The sequence below is a fragment of the Miscanthus floridulus genome, chromosome 19 (assembly GCF_019320115.1).
Source record: "Miscanthus floridulus cultivar M001 chromosome 19, ASM1932011v1, whole genome shotgun sequence".
Classification (NCBI taxonomy): domain Eukaryota; kingdom Viridiplantae; phylum Streptophyta; class Magnoliopsida; order Poales; family Poaceae; genus Miscanthus; species Miscanthus floridulus.
This window is the reverse complement of record NC_089598.1, coordinates 52,959,823-52,978,786: the sequence shown is the minus strand read 5'-3', so window position 1 is coordinate 52,978,786 and position 18,964 is coordinate 52,959,823. Positions and strand designations below refer to the sequence as shown.

The window sequence follows — 18,964 nt, the reverse complement described above, 5'->3', positions numbered from 1 at the left end:
AAAACTGTTTGGCAAAGCTCCTACTGGATTCAGCAGAGAATCAGTTCTGTGCCAAACGGGACCTGTGCTTCCAGTATATATTCTTGGTTTTTGTGATCTTTCTGACTTTACATAGTTGGCCTTGGAAGGTGGCTGTTTGTTTCAGCTTTAAGTTTTTGACTACCAGAAGCTTCCAAGAAGCCCAAACAAACAGGCCTTAAGGGCAGAGTTTCCACTTTGAGAACCGTTCTGGGCATCAGACTTCATTCCATCATTATGTTATCTTTCCTTTGAAGAAGCATGTCAACCACTTTGCTGCCAACAGCAGGGAAGGTTTTGCAATGCACATACGTCCGTGGCAATATTACTTCAGCACCTTGGAGGGCAAGAGCACCGACCACTTTTGAACAACAAACGGAAAGGGGAAAAAAAAAAGAAACAATTAACTCCAGGATCTTGTCGAGCGCGCTTACATCAAGAATTTTACTGGATGCTATATAAGGGAACAGCTGAATGCAGGAGTTGCAGGCAAACCACTAAATTCCCTCCAGGAACTCACCAAAGTTCTACAGAAACAACTTCGCATGTACCAATAAGCAGGTGGTAGCAATCAACCGCACCCCAATCCGATGTAATATTAGCTATTAGTTATAATCGAGCAACCAGAGAGGTGCGTTTTTTACAAGGATATTATGGTACACAGAAAAGGAATATATACAGACTGATATGACATAGCAATAGGGCCAGCCAACTACCCTCTTCTAGCCACACCCCATCTTACAAATTTTACAGTCCTGCAAAGAGAAGTGGAGGACATCTTATTAATTGGTATATATCATAGACTAGTTGCATGAACACAATCAAGGTAGCATACCACAAACCTGATTTCAGCTAATCCCTTGGTTTGCCATTGAAAATAACTAGATGTATAATTCTTCAAAAGAACAAAGAATGTCAGAAACCTACTTAATTGTCAACATTGTAATCTTTATACAGACTGCTTGTGGATTGATCATAATTCCACCTGCAAAATAAAAATACAAATACAAATATAAATATAAAAAGCCAACCTTTTCAACTGCGGTAGTTAATAATTGTACTAATGTGCAAACTTTTGTAAGAATTTTGGTTGGGGAATTTGTGGGAGGTTGAGGGATCAAAGGTGATATCTACGAGGATGGAGAGGGAAGCTTCAGCTCTTCGGCCCTATTTGGATCTGCTTCTTGGGTGGCTTAACTTAAAAGCAAAGTGCTTCGTGGGCTTGCATGTCTTCCTCACGCCGCCTTCCAGCCCCACTCGCGCCCATCTCCTCGTGGCGCCATCAAAAGTGGTGGGTATCAGCCTTCGAACTTGCTCCCTCCAACTTGCTCTGCTTGCCGAAACTAGAGCAGTCGCTCGTCTCCCTCTCTCCAATGAGCTCCCTCAACCGAGCTTGAACAGCAGCGACATCACGTGAGTGGGAGCCCTCTAGCGGTGGACCGGTGGTGGAACTAGAGCGGATACGGTGAGTGGTGGGTTGTCGAAGCGGCCATGGTGGAGCGATGGGCCATCCGACATTCCTAGTCTTCCTCCTCGGCATTGACAAGGAGGCTGCCGTACCTCTTTCTCTCCAACATCAAAAGCGATTGGCCAAACGGTAGGCTTTTCCCCTGCTTCTCTTTTTACAAAAGCTAACTTATAAAATAAGTAGACTTCAAAAAGTTGATCCCCAATAAGTAGATCCAAACTTTATCTAAAAAAATAAGTAGATCCAAACAGGGCCATTATCTAGTTGCCTCAGGGTTGGTGCGTCGTGACAAGCAGGATGAGGCTGGCGGAGATAGTGAGGACTGAGAAAGCGGCATCAACTAGGGAGCAGGATTAAGAGCTTGAGAGGTAAATATCTTCTATTCTTGATTTGATGAATAATGCCACTGATGTTACATTTAATAGCCAGTGGACACTTAATGAGTTCAATCTAACTTAGCAAATACATCCAGATCAGAACCAATCACTTGGAAATTTGCAGCCTAGCGATTAGTTTCTTTTTCTGAAGGAAAAAGCCACTGAAACATGTAATATATGCTTATATCAAGGGTAACACCGAAGACATGCTAAAACTGACTCCATGTGAAGTAACATGCAAAATAGTTTAGGCTCTGGTGGTCCTTGGTCAAGTTTTTCTTCTTTGTTTGTGGCGAGTTTTTTGTTCTTGGGGGTGTGAGTGGGTTTTTGTACTCAGACTGGGCTTCTGTTCTCAGCCCGTTGTAGGAAGCATCAACAACAGGGGTGGCAACAAGATGGGAAATGATATTGGTGCCGTTATTGATCACTACTAGCTCCAAGGGCAAAAGTAATACACAATCTCTGACAACAAAATGACAATAAAAGTCAGTGATGCCTTCATTTTCTTGATGTGTAACTAGTTAGATATCATTCTTGTTCAACTCTCTTCTTCAAGGGCAAAAGAAAAATACAGTTACGAATTAAGCCAGTGTTAGAGGAAGGAATAAACCAAACTCAACCATCCACAAATTTGGTCATTAATTAGCAGTGCTATGCCCTTGGTTAAGTTTTCAATTACCATTCATGTATCCGCCTTTGCTATATCAATGTGAGACTAGCCACGGAGAAAATCCTAACTACCAAAACCAACCAAACCAGCAGCAGCATGACCTATTTCTAGTGCTACACATGATTTTCTTCATTGATAAATGAGTACATTTATTAATAACAAAATGGTTTTGGGTCGGGCAACCAGTTCTGCAAACAAATACATATGTTCACTAAGTAAGGTAATAGAAAATATTAAAGGATAAGAAACAGACCTGCAGAAGAAAATTGGATGCAACCTACAACCTGAACTGTCTAACTGACGTCTTCTCTTGGTCTCTTCTCTAAACTTGTCAGCATGAAGTACCTCACAAGGGCCACAAATAGTAGAAACTAATACAGTTCTTTCATCGTTTGAACCATATACCTTCAAGAAGACAACAGGAATAAGCAAACCAGAAAGTTATTACAGTAAAATTTATCAACTATCACTATAGGAACTATCCTCCTGAATACAAGGCTTATAAATATATTATATTGCTACAAGAAAAAAATGAGAAAGCTCAGATCTAGCTAATTGGCAGAAGATTTTTCATAGCATCAAGAATAAAAACTCTACATTATGATTGATAAATTTATTTCTTAATGATTTAATAATTGTGTATCTGTACAATATTATATAGGTTGTTTACGTCATCTAAAAGAAATACTGACACAGGTGAGATTCCACGATACTTATGAAAGGTAAACATTCCAATGGTTTCCAGTTTCATCACAATAGTTAGTTGGCTCACCTCATCCTCTTCAACGCATGGCTTGCTAATAGATTGTGGAATATCGGAGCCTAAGAAATAAGGATTGACCATAGCCAGTCTAGAACCAGAGTCATGCTCTTCCCATAGTGACTGTAAAATGGGCAACACAATTAGTAATCCTGCCCGTGTTTCAGAAAGAATATATTACCACACACTCTACTGTAAACAAGCATAGAACCAGAGTCATGCTCTTGCCACAGTGACTGTAAAAGAGGTAAGACGGTTAGCAATCCTGCCTGTGTTTGTAGAAAGAGTAGTACCACACACTCTACTACAAATAATGGTTGGTATAAACTCAAGAGGGAAATGATAGCCTTTCAATATCATGACACATGCAGTACAAAGTAATTAAGAGGCAATAAGAAAGCAAACATATACCTGCAGCTTACACGGACCGGACTTGTTACCTTCAGTGGCAATCAAAATATGATCATGAAGACTGTATATTACGTCATCAATGTTACAGGAGTTATAATAAGTCTTGTTATCAATAGATTTGAGGCCATCACCAACCCAATCCACAATACTGGCTGTGCTGCAACCTACGTATCTATCCTTACAATCCCCTACAGTTTCACGCTTAGAATAGATGTGTCCATTTGAAGTCACCTGATGAGCATTGTCATGGTCTGAGATGGCATCATCTGCCATAATTTTGTGTTTATGTGGCTTTCCTATCCCATCATTAGTGACTCCATCTGCTTGATGTATTTCATCAGTTGATGTTCTAGTGCTAGGCAACTGTTCATTTTCGCTTGGATGTCGGTAAGGTGTTCTGGTGTTCTCACAAGTCTCTATAGAAGAAACAAGGAAAGAATGGTCTGTATGTTTTAAGCCAGAAAGTTCTGTAGACTGCAGATTGGAATAATTTACTGGATTTGAAGAACTCCTCTTGATATGCATATGAGACCCTCCTGACAGATTGCCAGAACCATATGTTGATGCTCTGGTACTTTGATCTCCATTGTATAATGTTGCAGTTTCTGTAGGTATGCCACCACAAGGTGGGTTATTTCCTTCCTTTTCTACAGATGAGGTTTCCTCGTATTTAACATTTTCCTTTTGAGGTTCAGCACCAGAGATTGATGGTGATTTTGAACCAGCATCTAAAGCCAATGTACCACTCTTGCACACAGGGCTGCCAACTTTGTTGGTGTTTTGATTGATGACACTTCCATTGCCTGCTAGAATTTTACTACTACAACTACTGCCACCTGTTTCAGTTGGGTTTTCTGCTGCTACTTGAGAAGGCTGTGCACCACCAGTCATACAAGTCTTTGGTGCAACTATAGTTCTTGTAACCTTGCCATATTTTGGAGGGAGGGGTTTGCCCTTACAATGGGCCACACATGTTGGACAATACCACTCAGTTTTTGGCAGGCCTTGATTCCCATAATGCTGAAGGCACTTTAAGTGCATGCCCCTCTCACAGGCATCGCAAACAAGCAAACTTTCCATATTCATGATAGCAACTTTACATATCTGACAGTCCAGTCTAGTATTCATATACTCAGTTGAAGGCACAGTCCAGCTAGAGTGATTAGCAGGTCGGTGCAGAACCTGTTCAACATTTTTTGCTATTGCCTTGTGGTTGGAGAAGATTGATTGTCTTTGAATAGGTAATTCGCTGTTAGGATCTTGATACCCCATAACAACACTTGATGTCACCGGGTGAACAGCACGTCCCTTTTTGGCCACAGATTTCTCTGCTTGACAGGAACTCTGTAAGGAACTTTGATTGGAACTGGTAGTGTGATGACCTGATTTATTTAACTCTACAATAGTTTCTTCACCTACAGTTGACATAGAGAAAATAATTTCAGATACAGAAGATTCAAAATCTTTCACTGCTACTCCCTCCATCCCTCCTTAAGGTGTCACCTAGATTTTCGTGCTCGAACTTTCTTAAGTTTGACAAGATTTATAGAAAATATTAGTAACATTCGTATCTCCAAATAAGTGTATTATAAAAATATATTCAATGATTAAACTAATGATACCTATTACGAACCATAAATATTAATAATCTATTGAATATATTTGGTCAAAGTTGAATACGTTTGACTCCTCAATATGTGAGGACACTTGAAAAGGGACAAAGGGAGTAGTTACTAATTTATTTTATTACTATCCTTTATTGTAACTTGGTTTTGTGGATCTTGTTGGGTATCTAGCCAACTCTAACTTGCTTGGGACCAAAAGCTTTATTCTTGTTGGGTGTATAGCAGATTAAAAAAAATAAGTCTTGGATTCAAAATCGAAATGTACAGTAATGCCTAAGTGTGAATATTTTTTTTTCCCCATAAAATATTTATCTTGTCGAATACACAGATCTGTGTATCATTGCATTAAGAGAGAAAATGTGACCAACCTAGGAGGAACTAGGAAGTTTTTCATTAAGAAGAAAATAGGCACCCAAATTTGAGCTGGAGAGGGCTCAAATCTGGATGGTTCGGTGCATGACCACACCACCCACCCAAACAGTTGAGCTAGGCTGACTTCCTAGTTAAAAATGAGACCAACCTGGGAGGACCTAGGCGGGTTTCCAAATAATAATAAGAAAATAGGCACACAAATTTGAGTTGAAGAGGACTCGAACCTGGGAGGTTGGTGCATGACCACACCTCCCACCCCAATGAGTTAAGCTAATAAAGAAATTTATATCTTCCTATCTGCTTTTGCCTCCCTCCAATGCGGAGAATAGGCACAAGACTGTAGAGCAGTTTCCTTTTCAATGTAGATAACAATGGTACTGTAATCATTCTATAAATACATTTGCAACCTAACATTTAGGATACAAGGGGTGACATTGATTTAAAAATATGAATGCTATGTGAACAAAGGTTCACCATTCAGAGATTGGCAAGCACACATAAAAATTGTTCCTGTCCATTTAATTTATTCATAGATTGGATTCTGAAAAACCAATCATGCAATCAGGATATCTCTCTCATTCTCTACAGACCAATAAACATAGGTAAACATTTTGCACTCCTAGGAGTATGTTACTCCTACTATATGTACTCACTATGTTTATGAATTCTAAGTATCATGGACTTTTATACGGCACAGAAGGAAACTGTTCTCCTATCGCATTGTGCCTTATCTTAGGTTTACATATTGCAAAATATACATGACCAGTACAGACTACAGAGCTACACGACATGCCAATTTGCATGATGTTGTGATGTACCAGTGGAAGGAACTATTTCTAGGAGGATGGTAACAGCTTCCAAAGAAACATATTTATCTTAGTGCATGGTCACATTTTTATATGGGGACATATCAAGTGCCAAACATGAGCTGTGCAGCTGTGATCAATTTTTTCTTAAGCGAAACAAACCAACACAAAATGACCTAACATCTGAGAAGTTATTATACATGTGTTCTCTCAACCTTCTTCTATAAGTTTAAACTTAAAAACAAAGAGAAATAAAAAGATTCACTGCAGACAGGGCCTCTTGTCATTTCACTATTTTGTTTGTTTGTATTCTGTCAGGATTTTACATTTTGTTTCTATGAACAAATCCACCTTCATAATTAGTCAAGTTTGCCAAATTGCAAATGGATCTAGACAAGTATAAATAGACCCATCTCATACATAAACATTAAGCATGAGTGGTCTTATGGGCAGATCCGTTATAGCCTGGATAGTGGGATGGTTAAAACATGTGAGTACCTCGGTTTTGTGTGGAATCTGAACCATTAACAACAATTTGCTTTTTGACATCTGCAGAGCCTGTTGGCAGTGAAACAGCAGAAGGATTGCTAGGTAATTTTACAGAAGATGCCCCTGCTAGTGTTCCATTTACCAGGGGATGCTTCGAGATAACTTGGGATACCATCGGGGTTGACAGAGTCTTGGGCGATCCACTGGTGACCTTAGAAGCTCCATGCTGGAATCCATTTTTTGCACTTGAGGCTGTCATTTTAGAGACAGTAGTTGAAGGGGCAGAAGCATCCTTCCCTTCCATCTACTTAAGGGATGAATAAGGAAAGAGAATAAAAGATCAGTAAAGAGGCATCAAACTTGTATGGAATGCTCTGAGCCAATGATGGTACAATTTAACTATGTTACAGTATATATAACAGATTAGCATATTTGAAGTACTGCGATGAGAGATTATACCCAGAGCTTTATCATAACAAATAAGGGAATCAAATGGAAACCTAAAATTCAGAAGCACTAGCATATCCAGAGAAAAAATATATCCAATTATCCATTTTTGTCATGCGATGCACAGTGTATTTATACCTAAACTTTGTACATGGTTCCATTTGTAGTCTTGATGCTCACGACGTGCAAAATCATACTATAATATCTTGATGTGAAATACTAGATCTAGCATTCGTTCAGTGAATTGCAACACATGGCTTGCTCATTTCTTGGTTTAGCATACAATGCATACTAAATGAAAATAATTTAGTTCGAAAGAAAAGGCCCTGCATATCACTAGTATGCATCAAGTCAGTGGCCCTATACTGTGTCACTATGGACCTGTTTGGTTGGGTGACTAACCCCCAACCAGGCTCCAGGAAGCCACCTTTGGGCCGTTTGGTTGCCTGTTTGTAGCCCGAAGCCAAGCTCCAAGAAGCCACCGACCACCCTCTAGCCTGGCTCTACGAAAACGCAGGGGCTGGCCGTTTTTGGGAGCCAGGCTTGGCCAGTGCCCAGTCTCCAATCCCGTCAGCTCCCGGTCCTTCGCACGCGGTCGAGTAGAGAAGGCACGCGAGATCTGCCTGCTCCTCCCCGCTGGAGCGCCTGGCCACCACACGCCGGAGGTCCCCTGCTCGTCCTCCCCGCTGGTGGTCCCCTGCTCGTCCTCCCCGCCGGAGCGCCTGGCCACCACCCGCCAGAGGTCCCCTGGTCATCCTCCCCGCCGGTGGTCCTTTGCTCCTCCTCCCTACCGGAGCGCCTGGCCACCACCCGCCGGAGGTCCCCTACTCGTCCTCCCCGCCGGTGGTCCTCTGCTCGTCCTCCCCGCTGGAGCGCCTGGCCACCACCCGCCACTTGCCATCCTCCTTCGCTGTCGATCCGGCCATGGGCGACCAAGGGGAAGCTCGGGGAGGTAATGTGGGAGCACCGGGTGCAGGCTGCTGTAGCGGTGGGGTTCATGGCCGCGGCCGCCGTCTCGATCTCCACCGTCGGGCCCAGGCTCAGCGCCGTGGTGTCATTCTTCTAGCCACTGCTCCTCATCACAGGCTTCTTCCTGGTGGCGGTCGCCGTGCTGCTCTGGATCTCGCAGGCCCGGCCCCGTATACGCTACTCGTTCCTGCCCGCTGGAGCACATGCTTGTCTGCTTCTCCACGTGCGCCACCACTCGAGCGCGTGATCGCGCCACCGCGCCGCTTGGCCGCGTGCAGCGAGACAGCATGCAAACCAGCTGTGCGATGAAATGCCTGACAAGGGTAACCTTACCGGAATAAAGAAGAGGTAGTCCGATGCAATGCAAACCTGACAACCAAACACACCAGATGCTAGCCAGGCTTAGACTATGCATGCAACCAAACAACTATAGATTGGCTTGCTAGAAGCAGGCTTCGGCTGCCCAGGCTCCAATCCTAGCCAGGCTGCAACTACAGGAAACCAAATGCACCCTATATGGCATTGCCATAAAGCAGGTAGTAATAAAACTAGCTGCTGTTCCAACTCATTGCATCGAATCAGATATAGTTTGAAGTGAGGCTAAATAACAAAATCATGGCCCAGTCGCTCATGCACAAGGTGAGGCTAACTATCCAAAAATCTGAATCAAGGATACGCAGTGCTACCGGAAAGGGAACGAGCGCTGAATTATAAACGATCAGAGAAGAGGTGTCAGCGCCAAACCTTGCGCTTGGTGAGGCGGACCCTATCTGCAATGGAGGCCTTGAGCGGGCGATACCCGAAGACCGCGGGATCCCTGGCGCGGGTGAGCCCGAGGTCCTCGACGAGCGCGCGCACCGCCTCACGCGGGAACAGCTCCCTGGGCCGCAACTCCACCTCCCCCATCACCGCGGCGGCCAGCGATCCCCGCGCCTCAGCCACAAGTGCGCTCTCGGCCGCCGTCGGGGCCCAGCCCCCCCGCGCCTTGCCCGCGGTCGCCAGCACCATCACGATCTCCGCCACCCGGCCCAGCTCCCCGGCCCCGCGCCGCCGCTTCCGCCCGATCCCCATCGCGCGCTGGCGGTGAAGGCGGAGGCGAACCAACCCTAGGTGGAGGAGGAGGAGAGCGAGGACGGGAGAGGGGTTTTGGAAGGTTCCAGAACTGAGGTGGGAAGTTTGGAAAGCTTGCTTGGCGTGGCGCCGTGGCGCCTGCTTGGAAGAGATGGGGAGGTGGAGGTGGTGATGGAAAGCTTGCTTGGCGTGGCGCCGTCGCGCCAGCAGCGACGCCGAAAGCCCGAAATCGCGACTGTAGGAGAAGTGGTGAACAGGAGTAACGGCCTAACGGGGGGCCGAGTGTCAGCCGACAGCTAAACTGATCTCACCAGTAACCAGTCGCTTTTTTTTTCCCAAAGGAAGGTAATTATATTTTGAAGAATCGGCATAGGACGTTCCCAAATTACATTTGAAAAAATTAAATAAAAAATATATGATATTCTATATAGATTTTTCATTGGCTTCTTTCCAAATGGCTTTCCTCGATGTAACCGATGTTCTAGATAAACAGAGTTTTGTTGAACGCCGGAGCCAAAGTACACTTCTGCTGAATCCAACGACCAATCCAAAACATTAGACATACCGCAAGATCTAACGTTTCGAAACCAATCCAAGACGCATCTAAATCGATGAAAAAAGATCACCTCCAATCCTTAATTTTCTCTCCACAACCATCGACGATGAGATCGATGTCCTGAGATAACTATCCTCGTTGAGAGTGCCCAGCGGCACCCCTCTCCTTGCAAATAATGGCCACAATTGGTTATCTGCCGATGAAATCGACGCATGCAACGGCGATCTCGTTGTAGCAATCACCAAAGTCATCGCAGATAACAAGATCCGGACCGAAAATCATATGAATTCGTTGGTAGATATATTTAGGCTAAACCCTAAGCAACTAGATATAAAAACTGTAAAAAGAGAGAGATATGTCCCGTCTCTCCTCTCCTTCTTATCACCGGCAGACGCACTGGAGAGGAAGGAGAGGGGCCCTAGGAGGCGGCGCGGTGAGGAGTGAGAGCTGCGGTGGCGGCGTGTTTTTCTAGCTACGGCGTGTAACTTTCAGTGACCAGTTATCTCCCCTCGAAAAGGCAAAAATTTTAGAAATTTCAAATGAACCACTTCAACCTTTGAAGTTTGGATATGATTTACAGTGAAATACTCACCCATTTAGAAAAAAATATAAGGGACTGTTTGGAACAAAGGTTTTTCGTAGGAAAAATGAAGGAAATGAAAACGGAGGAAAGGAAGACGAGGAGACTGTTTGGAACGAAGGAAACGAGCGGACCCTTTCCTCCGGAAGCCTGTAGCAACAACACGGTTTCACAGGGGAAAAAAGCATCTACTCTTACCTCTGGTTTCGTTTTCCTTCGCACTTGCCCGAGGAAAATCAAATGAGAAGAGAGAATCGAGCAGCTAATACAGTATATATTATCATTTCATTAAGCACTAATAATGACTATAGCATTCAGTCTTATGATTCTTGTGCTATGTATTCCTGCGTTCCAAACGCTCATTCTTAGTTATTTTCTGCGTTTTTTCTTTCCTCTGTTTTACCACTACATATTCATCTCATTCCTGTATTTTTTCCTATTCCTATGTTTTCAATTCCTGTGTTCCAAACAGACCCTAACTATGGTATCCATGTCCGTTAAAGTAGTTCAACTTTGACCAAATTTACAGTGAATATTATTTATATTTATGTTTTTAAATCGATTTATTATAAAAGTATATTTTATAATTAATCTAAGGATATTTATCTTATATCATAAATGTATTTTTGTATAAATTTGATCAAAATTGAAAGCACTTGGTTTTAAAACATGAAAATTGCATTCTTTTCTAGACCGAGGGAGTACCAACTATTTTAAACAAGTTTATGTACCCTGATCTACAGTTTTAAAATTGATAGACCTGATGTTCATGACAAATTTGAGGACCGTCCACACACTTAAACTCCAATATATAGCAGGAAACTCAAACCTCACTTTCATTTCATTTAAAATATGGAGAAAATTTCCTGTCCGGTGGGTTTTTAATCGGGGGTTTTTAATGCCATCATTTTTTCCTCTTCAATTAAAATCCTCCACTTTTATAAGCTGTTCATCTTATCCAACCTCCATTCCAGAGCTGTAAAGGATTTTGTGCTGTGGGTAACTTTGATTACCTAAGATAATGTGCACAGATGTCTGAGTTCGTATGTACATCATTCATGAATTGGTAGAATTGAATGTCAATAACATTTATAACGAGATATGATGTATTTTTACAATAATGTACACATATGTGCAAGTGTTGTACTTCAACGCTAAAATGAAATGCGCAAGGCCTGCTTTGCGGCCCACCTTGCGGCCCAGACACGCACTTCCCTGTATCACATACGTGATAAACTCGCCAAGCTGCTTGCGTTGAAGGTGACATCAGAACAAAGCGTCAGCTGCTCAGCAGAGGTTAAAACGTAGACGTCTTGGAGTGTGAAACCGTGAACCACGGGCAAGATAAATCCATTCCCAAGCCGTGAGTTCAAATAGGGCATGCATACTGTGTTCAGGAAAACACGAATCACTCCCTGAAAAGGTAACATTTTGTTATGATCAATTCAGCAAACCAAGCATGATTAGAACAAATCATTCTTTAACAACAATCTTCTGATGACTACAACAATCATGACCCTAAAAACAAGTCAAATAAACAAGAGAAAAATGCACAAAGATTGCTGAGATTGACTACCTGAATCAAAGACATATGGAAGTTCCCAATTTTACTCCACTTCAACGCAAGGGAGAAATTATCTAATCCAACTCTACCATATACTTTATTGCCTAATGCATCCACAACACCTGAAGCACTGACAATCTGCAAGAAATTATATGATTAAACACGACCGGAAGATACAATACAAATATATGGTAAATAATTAACAAAGAGATTGGTTAAAAGAATTAACAAAAAATAGGCTGAAATTAAGACGATCTTTTAAAAGTATGTATTAATGAATTTTTTTCTTTATTGTCTCTCTTGGAGCAATGGTTAAAAAACATCATATACTGATTTTATCATTTGATGGCTCTTACCACTGAGATGCATGCAACTGGAACTATCTCCTTGCCATCTACAACATCAATTACCATATCTGCGTTAATGGTAGCTTCAATTTTTTCTGATGTAATCCTTATCACCGGGGATGAGGCCATTGAAATATTTAGCAGCATATCGTCATTTGGGTAATTCCAGTATAAACGAGGAATGATAAATTTCCAATTAGCTGTGTTCAGTAGAGACTGATCAGGGACTTTGTCAACAACCCAATGCATTGAACCAGCCTGAAGCCAAAAATGTGTTCATGTAAGTTTCAGTCAATATATAATTGTAGAATGCAAATATGGAACATTCTAGAAGCAAAATGGTATCCTACATAATGTTGCTCTTTCTTACCTTAAAATGAACTTCTAATGCTGAATTCAATACATCTTCATCAAGTGAAAGCAAAAGCATTTTTGATGCACCACCACAAGCCAAAGAAAGCTGTGGATGCTTCTGCAGATTGGTTGTCTTAGCAACTGCTGAAGTAACCAACCCATTGATATCGAACTCAATTGAAGAATTGCCATAGTGTGGATCATTAATGAAAGTCATGTTGAAGGCAGCAACGTCGTCCAGACTGATGGTCCTGGGGAGACCTTGCAGAAAGGAGTCCAGTTTCCCAGCACCTTCAATGATATTTTCAGGTATTGCCTTCTCAACTGCAGCTTTAATATGATCTTCAAAAGCATTTATAAACCTTCGGACAAGTAGACAATACAACAAAGTGGATTAAGTATGAACTTTTGCTTCTTGATGTGTCCAAGCCCAACTATATAAAATCCACGGAACTCTGGTAAACTATGGGCCTGTTTGGCAGGGCTCTAGCTCCTCTGAAAATGGCTCCGGCTCTAGCTCCTCTGGAGGAGCTGAAGCCGTTCTGGAAAACGTTTGGCAAAACGGCTCCTTCGCACTAGACGACGTGAACCCACAGCAAGGAGCCGTGCGAAGCTCGTTTTTGAGGCTTCTCCTGCGCAGGCAAAAAATGACTCCGGCTCTTGACCGGCTCCCCATGCGGAGCCCTTTCCAAAACAGGCGTTTGGCACAGCTCCTGCAGGAGCCGGAGCTTAAGCCCCTGCAGGAGCCCTGCCAAAGAGGCTCTATATATGTTTTTACATGCGTATGTACAAATGTGCAATACCAATATAAATAAATGACACCAATATCATCTCTTTGCAGATGACATTTAAGTGTAAGCATCCAAGGAAAGGACTCAAAACTAAACAAAAACACTCAATAGAATAGATTACCTTTACTCGATATATTACCCTCAGTTTAGTTAATATGACACATTTACTGAATTTAAAGTATAGTGAAATCAATGCGATAAATGCAAAAATAAATACAGCAAATATCATAATTTTTGTCCAGGAGCTTGAGATGTAGTGCATGCCAAGAGGCACATAAAACATGCAGATCTCACTCGAATGTAGGTAAAACCATAGAAACAACCACGTATTGCAGCAAAAGATAAGTAAAGTATTCTTTACTAAATGAGAGATCACTTTCAGAACACTAACAGTGGGGGCTTCCCCTGCTATTTTTTCGGGTCCAAAAAAAAAACACTAAATACTCAATCCTCAGACATTAATACAATTTTACCTTGACACATTTTTAAAAGAAACAGTGCATGAATTCATCTACAAAGTTGCAAAAGGAAAGCATACCCTTGATAAAACCAAGATGCTCCACCATCCAGGGATATCACTAGGTCCTTCACATAACAACCACACTGCGAAGCAGACAGAGCCAAACTCCCATTGTTGTTCTTTATAACCATGGTTATCCCAACTTCCATTCCTTGAACCTTATAAATATAGAAGGATAGTTTCTTCCTCTCAGTAAGCAGAATAACAGATGTCAAAACTTAAAAGGTAGAGCATAAGCATACTAAAACAGTGTAGCATAAGTCATAGCTAGATAAGTCCTCAATAAAGAAGAAAATTATCCATCAAGAGTTGTTGCTGGAATACAAAAGAATTATTATTTTTTCCCACTGGAGGATCAAACTATTAAAGAAGTGGAATTAATGGGTAAATAAAGATTGTAATAGCCATAAATAGACTAGAACCGACAAGTTACCGATGTCCAGTAGGTACTGTGTCATCATAGACAGCCAAACTAATAGTATTCGAAAGTAACCAGCCAAATAACGACCTAGGAACAATTATACCCAGAATTGTTTTATACCATGAGTTAATGATTATTCAAATATTTATTTACATAGTCCATCAAATTTTTTGTTGAAGCACACAAGCATATCTAGAACTGATTGATGATTGATATCTTGAAAAAAAAATCAAATACTGGAAGATTTGCAGCATGATCCACCATTCTAACTTCAAACAGGACATGCCATGTATCACTTGTGTTGCTGCCTTATCGGAAGACTATTCTTGACAGAAATAAGGGGAAGTACAACTTAACTAAATATGAAAACTAATGAAGATTCATGGAAGAAAGGCAACCACACTAATTTGATAGAAGCATGTAAACTAGATGATGTCATTCCTATCCAATGTACACTAATATCAACTGACGAAATGTTCTTTGCGTCCCATTAATTGGGATTGAACTAATAAAGGATCTAAGAAGATAACTGTCCTCCTAAAGCCAAAATTTAGTCAAGATGTGTTCTTAAGAGGTTCATCAGACCATTGTTAGAATTTCTTATAAAGAAACTTCATCAAGAGAATATATCCACACGTGCTAACTCTGTATGCTCAGATTTCTATAAGAAGCAAAACTGTCCCCTCGTTGCAACAACACAGCAAGTCAAACAATTACATATGTTTCGGGTATCGATAACAGGGATACTCAAAGCAAGCAAGTTAGCGCCCACGCTGGCTTCCCCGGATGACTCGAGGCGTATTAAAAGGTCTCGCCCGACCCCAAGGCCGCGGGCACTGTCTCGCCCGACCTCGAGGCCGCGGGCTCCGTCTCGCCCGACCCCAAGGACGTGGGTTCCGTCTCACCCAAGGCCGCGGGCTCCGTCTCGCCCGACCTCAAGGCCGCGGGCTCCGTCTTGCCCGACCTCGAGGCCATGGGCTCCATCTCGCCCGACTCCTTGGGTGCGGGCTCCGTCTCGCCCGACCCCAAGGACGCGGTTTCCATCTCGCCCAAGGTCGCTGGCTCCGTCTCGCCCGACCTCGAGGACGCGGGTTCCGTCTCGTTCGACGAGGACCCATACCGCCTCCAACCACTCCAGGTCCAAGCATATGGGCCTAGGTCAAAACTCTGACGCCAGGGAAGAGGCTGGCACGCCTCGATGTAACCCGTGGCCATGACGGGCCATACATAGGGATTCACATCAAGAACAATGTCGGGCGTGCCAGTGCTGTTCTGCCTAATCCTCGTACGGACGAGGACAGGCGCGTCAGTTCACCACGATGTCCGCCGGAACGGAGTGGAACGCCATGACCGGCAGATGACGCCTGCGCATAGCGCTAGTGACGAACAGGGCCGCGACATGGAGCCGTCCCTGTTGACATCTACAGGATCGGCGGGACCCGCATTAAGGAGAAGAAGGACCCGGCAACCCTGGAAGCATTCTTCTCTCTCGTTCTTCTCCTTTTCCTCCTCTGTAACCCGCGCTTTCCCTTCGCCTATAAAAGGGGAAGCAGGGCGCCCATGAAAAGGGAGAGATCTGGACACAAGAGCACGACACGAGCACACGGCTGAGCGGCAAGCGAGCTCTCAGCACCCGTTCACTCGTTCCACCAGAGGCTTGGGATCCTCTCCCTCTCTCGCCTGTTTGTAACCCCTACTGCAAACCAAGTGCCGGTAACACAAGCAGCAGCGAACTGGACGTAGGGACGTTCCGCCCGAACCAGTATAAATCCTTGTGTCCTCCGAGCACACCATTCGAACCAGACGCGCAAATACAAATTTACTCGTCGGTGGTCTGAAAACACCGACAATATGTAAATATAACTTTTATCTAAAAAAACATATGTAAATATAACTATATAAGGTAACCTCGATTCCAAGCGAAGAATAGGATAGGGGTGAAACTGATTTGTATTTGGTGGCAGTTTGGGTAAATAATGTGACATATGGGGTAGGACGGTGGTGATAGTAGGCATACGCATACCAACACAGCCAACTATACAACGTTTGAAGTAGTAGAACTACGGGTATACAACACCAAATCTAAGTACAATTTCACATAAAAATCTAGAACAATCAGCAACAGCTATGGACACCCCCACCCCCTCCCAATTACCAGGATCGAGGCGGTTCCGCTGTCGGCGATCTCTATGGGAAACAACCACGAATCGTAGCAGTAGCTCCAGTGCATACTGATGTTGGCGGTGATGCCGGAGGCGACGACGAGAAGGCCCGAGTCCCCGGGGAAGATAGTGGAGTTGTCCCCGACGTCTAGGTGGAAGAGCGTGATGTTGGAGGCGGCGACGCGGACGCCGCCGAGGAAGGGCACGCGGACGGCCTTCTCCACCCCAGGGAGGCGCAGCGGGGTCAGCGACCGCACGGCCTCGCCGATAAGCACGTCCTTGGCGAAGGCCAGGCCCTTCTCCGCGACCGCGACGGAGACGTGCGTCTCGTCGGCGCCGCTGCCGGACGCCGCGGCGGCGGCGGTGAGGAGGAGGAGGAGGATGTGAAGGGGACAGAGACAAGCCATGGCTGATTTGGGGTGGACGCCTGGACGGTGGAAGCGTAGAAGGAAGGTGTAGTAGTGATTGAGTCGAGAGGACGGCTTGTTAAACTTCCGGTTGTACTAGCAAACTTCCTTATTATTTGTGAACTACTTTATTATTTGTGAAGCTTGTGCATGCAATTAATGTGCCACAAATATTATCTTAGTATTTAAAGTCTGCTAAATATTTATTTGCAGCCTTCATTTGTCAAAAACCCATGTTTTACCTCGATTATGTTTATGATATTTCAGCCTGTTCGGTTGGCTGAATCGTATCGTTGCTGGTTCGTTTATGTGAGAGAGAAGTACTCCTGGCTGGTTCGCGTGAATAGGAGCCATGTGAGAGGGCTGGCCAGCCAGCCCCAGCCCAGCGATCAAGAGGATTATCACTAATCTCTTCCTTATTCACATCCAGGACATTAATACTTTTTTTTTATTTGACCCCATACAGTTCTGAGATAAAAAGTGGCATGCGTTATTTTGGTGGCCACAGCATCCTCGGTAGAGGAATTTGATGGTTAGTGAAGGAAATAGGCGGTAGTGTCATTTATTTAGGGAGGAAAATTCAAGAGTCTTTTACTTGTATGCCATTAAAAAAGGGGATTCCTTAAAAAAGATGGTTTAATCGTCTATGTCCCTAAAAAGTTCGATCTATCGTCAGTGTCTAAGCTCGAAAAACTTTTCTCTCTCATGTCATTCTGTCTATTTGCAGCACTAATAGTGTGAAATGTGGGTGGCAAAGGACTTGAATGTCCCTGGAACTTTTGTTTCTCATGTGCCACTGTCTGCTGGGCGACAACCTGATGACTTTTGGCGCCAACAAGGTTGGCCTTGGCGCCAACTTGCCCTGCTCTATATATAGCCACCCCCTCCCTTCCATTCCCACTCACCTCTCTGTCCACTCAATCCCTCTCCTCTCCATGGCCATGTATGAAGGTTCAAGCTCTTATGAGAGGCGGCTCACTAGGCGCGTGTTTTGCCCCAACTGTAGAGTGCTGGCCAATCGCTTCACCGCGAGGACAGAGAAGAACACCAGTCATATCTTCCACAAGTGTCCCTACTTCTCGGTTTGTCTCTCTTCTTTGTTCACGCTATGCTTTTGTTCTTCTAATCTGTGCTCGTGGTTCTAATAAGAGCGCTCTTCTAATAATCTGGTGCTCAGGCTGGTGGGTGCCAATTCTGGAGGTGGAAGGATGAGATGGATGTCACTCCATCATAAGCTGGCTATGCTACTCCTTTGCCTATACAGGCAATGGATCCAGTGGCTATGCAGGCAGTGGCAGCAGCACCTACAACAGCTTTAGCTCAAGTGGCCAACATGAATGAAGCTTTCCAGGCTGCTGGCAGAGGTGGAGTTCAAGACAGGGCAGATGGGGTTATGCAGCAGCTTAAATGGATTAAGAAGCTGATCTAGCAATATTTCTTGCCATGTATGCAATAATGAAGAAGTAGGTGTGTGTGTGTTTGCCATTGTATGTTTATGCATGTATGGATGAACAATCAATGAATGAAGGTTGCAATAGCATTTTAGACCACAACAATGCTTAACCATGAACCAAAATGACATCAACAACATCAAATTAGTCCAAACTGGATGAAACTAGCATTAACTTGTCCAAACATTACATAACATCACAGGAAATTATCACCAACATTGTTTAGTTCAGTTCATTTCACCAACATTACATCACAGGAAATCATCACATCACAAACATTGTCTTAGGTTTTCAACAAAGCAAAAACCTGTGCTTTAACCAAGTTTTC

General features: G+C 43.5%; 2 protein-coding genes across 3 annotated transcripts; both read right to left on the bottom strand.

Moving 5' to 3' along the window:
* Positions 1-449: 449 nt before the first annotated feature.
* On the bottom strand, positions 450-9,743 carry LOC136527717 (uncharacterized). Of its 2 annotated transcripts, none has more exons than XM_066520529.1 (7): positions 9,157-9,743; positions 7,006-7,300; positions 3,705-5,119; positions 3,306-3,416; positions 2,787-2,938; positions 861-1,003; positions 450-773 (listed from the first exon to the last, which is right to left on the bottom strand). In XM_066520529.1, the coding sequence occupies exons 1-6, from the start codon at positions 9,481-9,483 to the stop codon at positions 946-948; spliced, it is 2,358 nt and encodes a 785-aa protein (XP_066376626.1). In that variant the 5' UTR covers positions 9,484-9,743; the 3' UTR covers positions 450-773; positions 861-945. The 2 variants fall into 2 exon arrangements, with proteins under 2 accessions (XP_066376626.1, XP_066376627.1); XM_066520530.1 differs by having other exon boundaries at positions 7,006-7,303; positions 9,157-9,296.
* Positions 9,744-11,625: 1,882 nt separating this feature from the next.
* LOC136527537 (putative BPI/LBP family protein At1g04970) lies at positions 11,626-17,257 on the bottom strand. The gene is made up of 6 exons (XM_066520303.1): positions 16,772-17,257; positions 14,214-14,353; positions 12,901-13,246; positions 12,540-12,788; positions 12,196-12,321; positions 11,626-12,034 (listed from the first exon to the last, which is right to left on the bottom strand). Exons 1-6 carry the CDS (start codon positions 17,183-17,185, stop codon positions 11,840-11,842), a joined length of 1,470 nt encoding a protein of 489 aa, XP_066376400.1. The 5' UTR covers positions 17,186-17,257; the 3' UTR covers positions 11,626-11,839.
* Positions 17,258-18,964: the final 1,707 nt, after the last annotated feature.

What these genes read in the sequence shown, in the direction of transcription:
- LOC136527717 (XM_066520529.1), bottom strand. Translation starts at nt 9,483, where the DNA reads ATGGGGATCGGGCGGAAGCGGCGGCGCGGGGCCGGGGAGCTGGGCCGG. An exon ending in TCCGCCTCACCAAGCGCAAG is followed by an intron (nt 7,301 to 9,156) that starts GTTTGGCGCTGA and finishes TCCCTTAAGTAG; the next exon opens with ATGGAAGGGAAGGATGCTTC. An exon ending in CATGCGTTGAAGAGGATGAG is followed by an intron (nt 2,939 to 3,305) that starts GTGAGCCAACTA and finishes GTCTTCTTGAAG; the next exon opens with GTATATGGTTCAAACGATGA.
- LOC136527537 (XM_066520303.1), bottom strand. Translation starts at nt 17,185, where the DNA reads ATGGCTTGTCTCTGTCCCCTTCACATCCTCCTCCTCCTCCTCACCGCC. An exon ending in GCATCTTGGTTTTATCAAGG is followed by an intron (nt 13,247 to 14,213) that starts GTATGCTTTCCT and finishes ACTTGTCCGAAG; the next exon opens with GTTTATAAATGCTTTTGAAG. An exon ending in CATTAGAAGTTCATTTTAAG is followed by an intron (nt 12,789 to 12,900) that starts GTAAGAAAGAGC and finishes TTTTGGCTTCAG; the next exon opens with GCTGGTTCAATGCATTGGGT.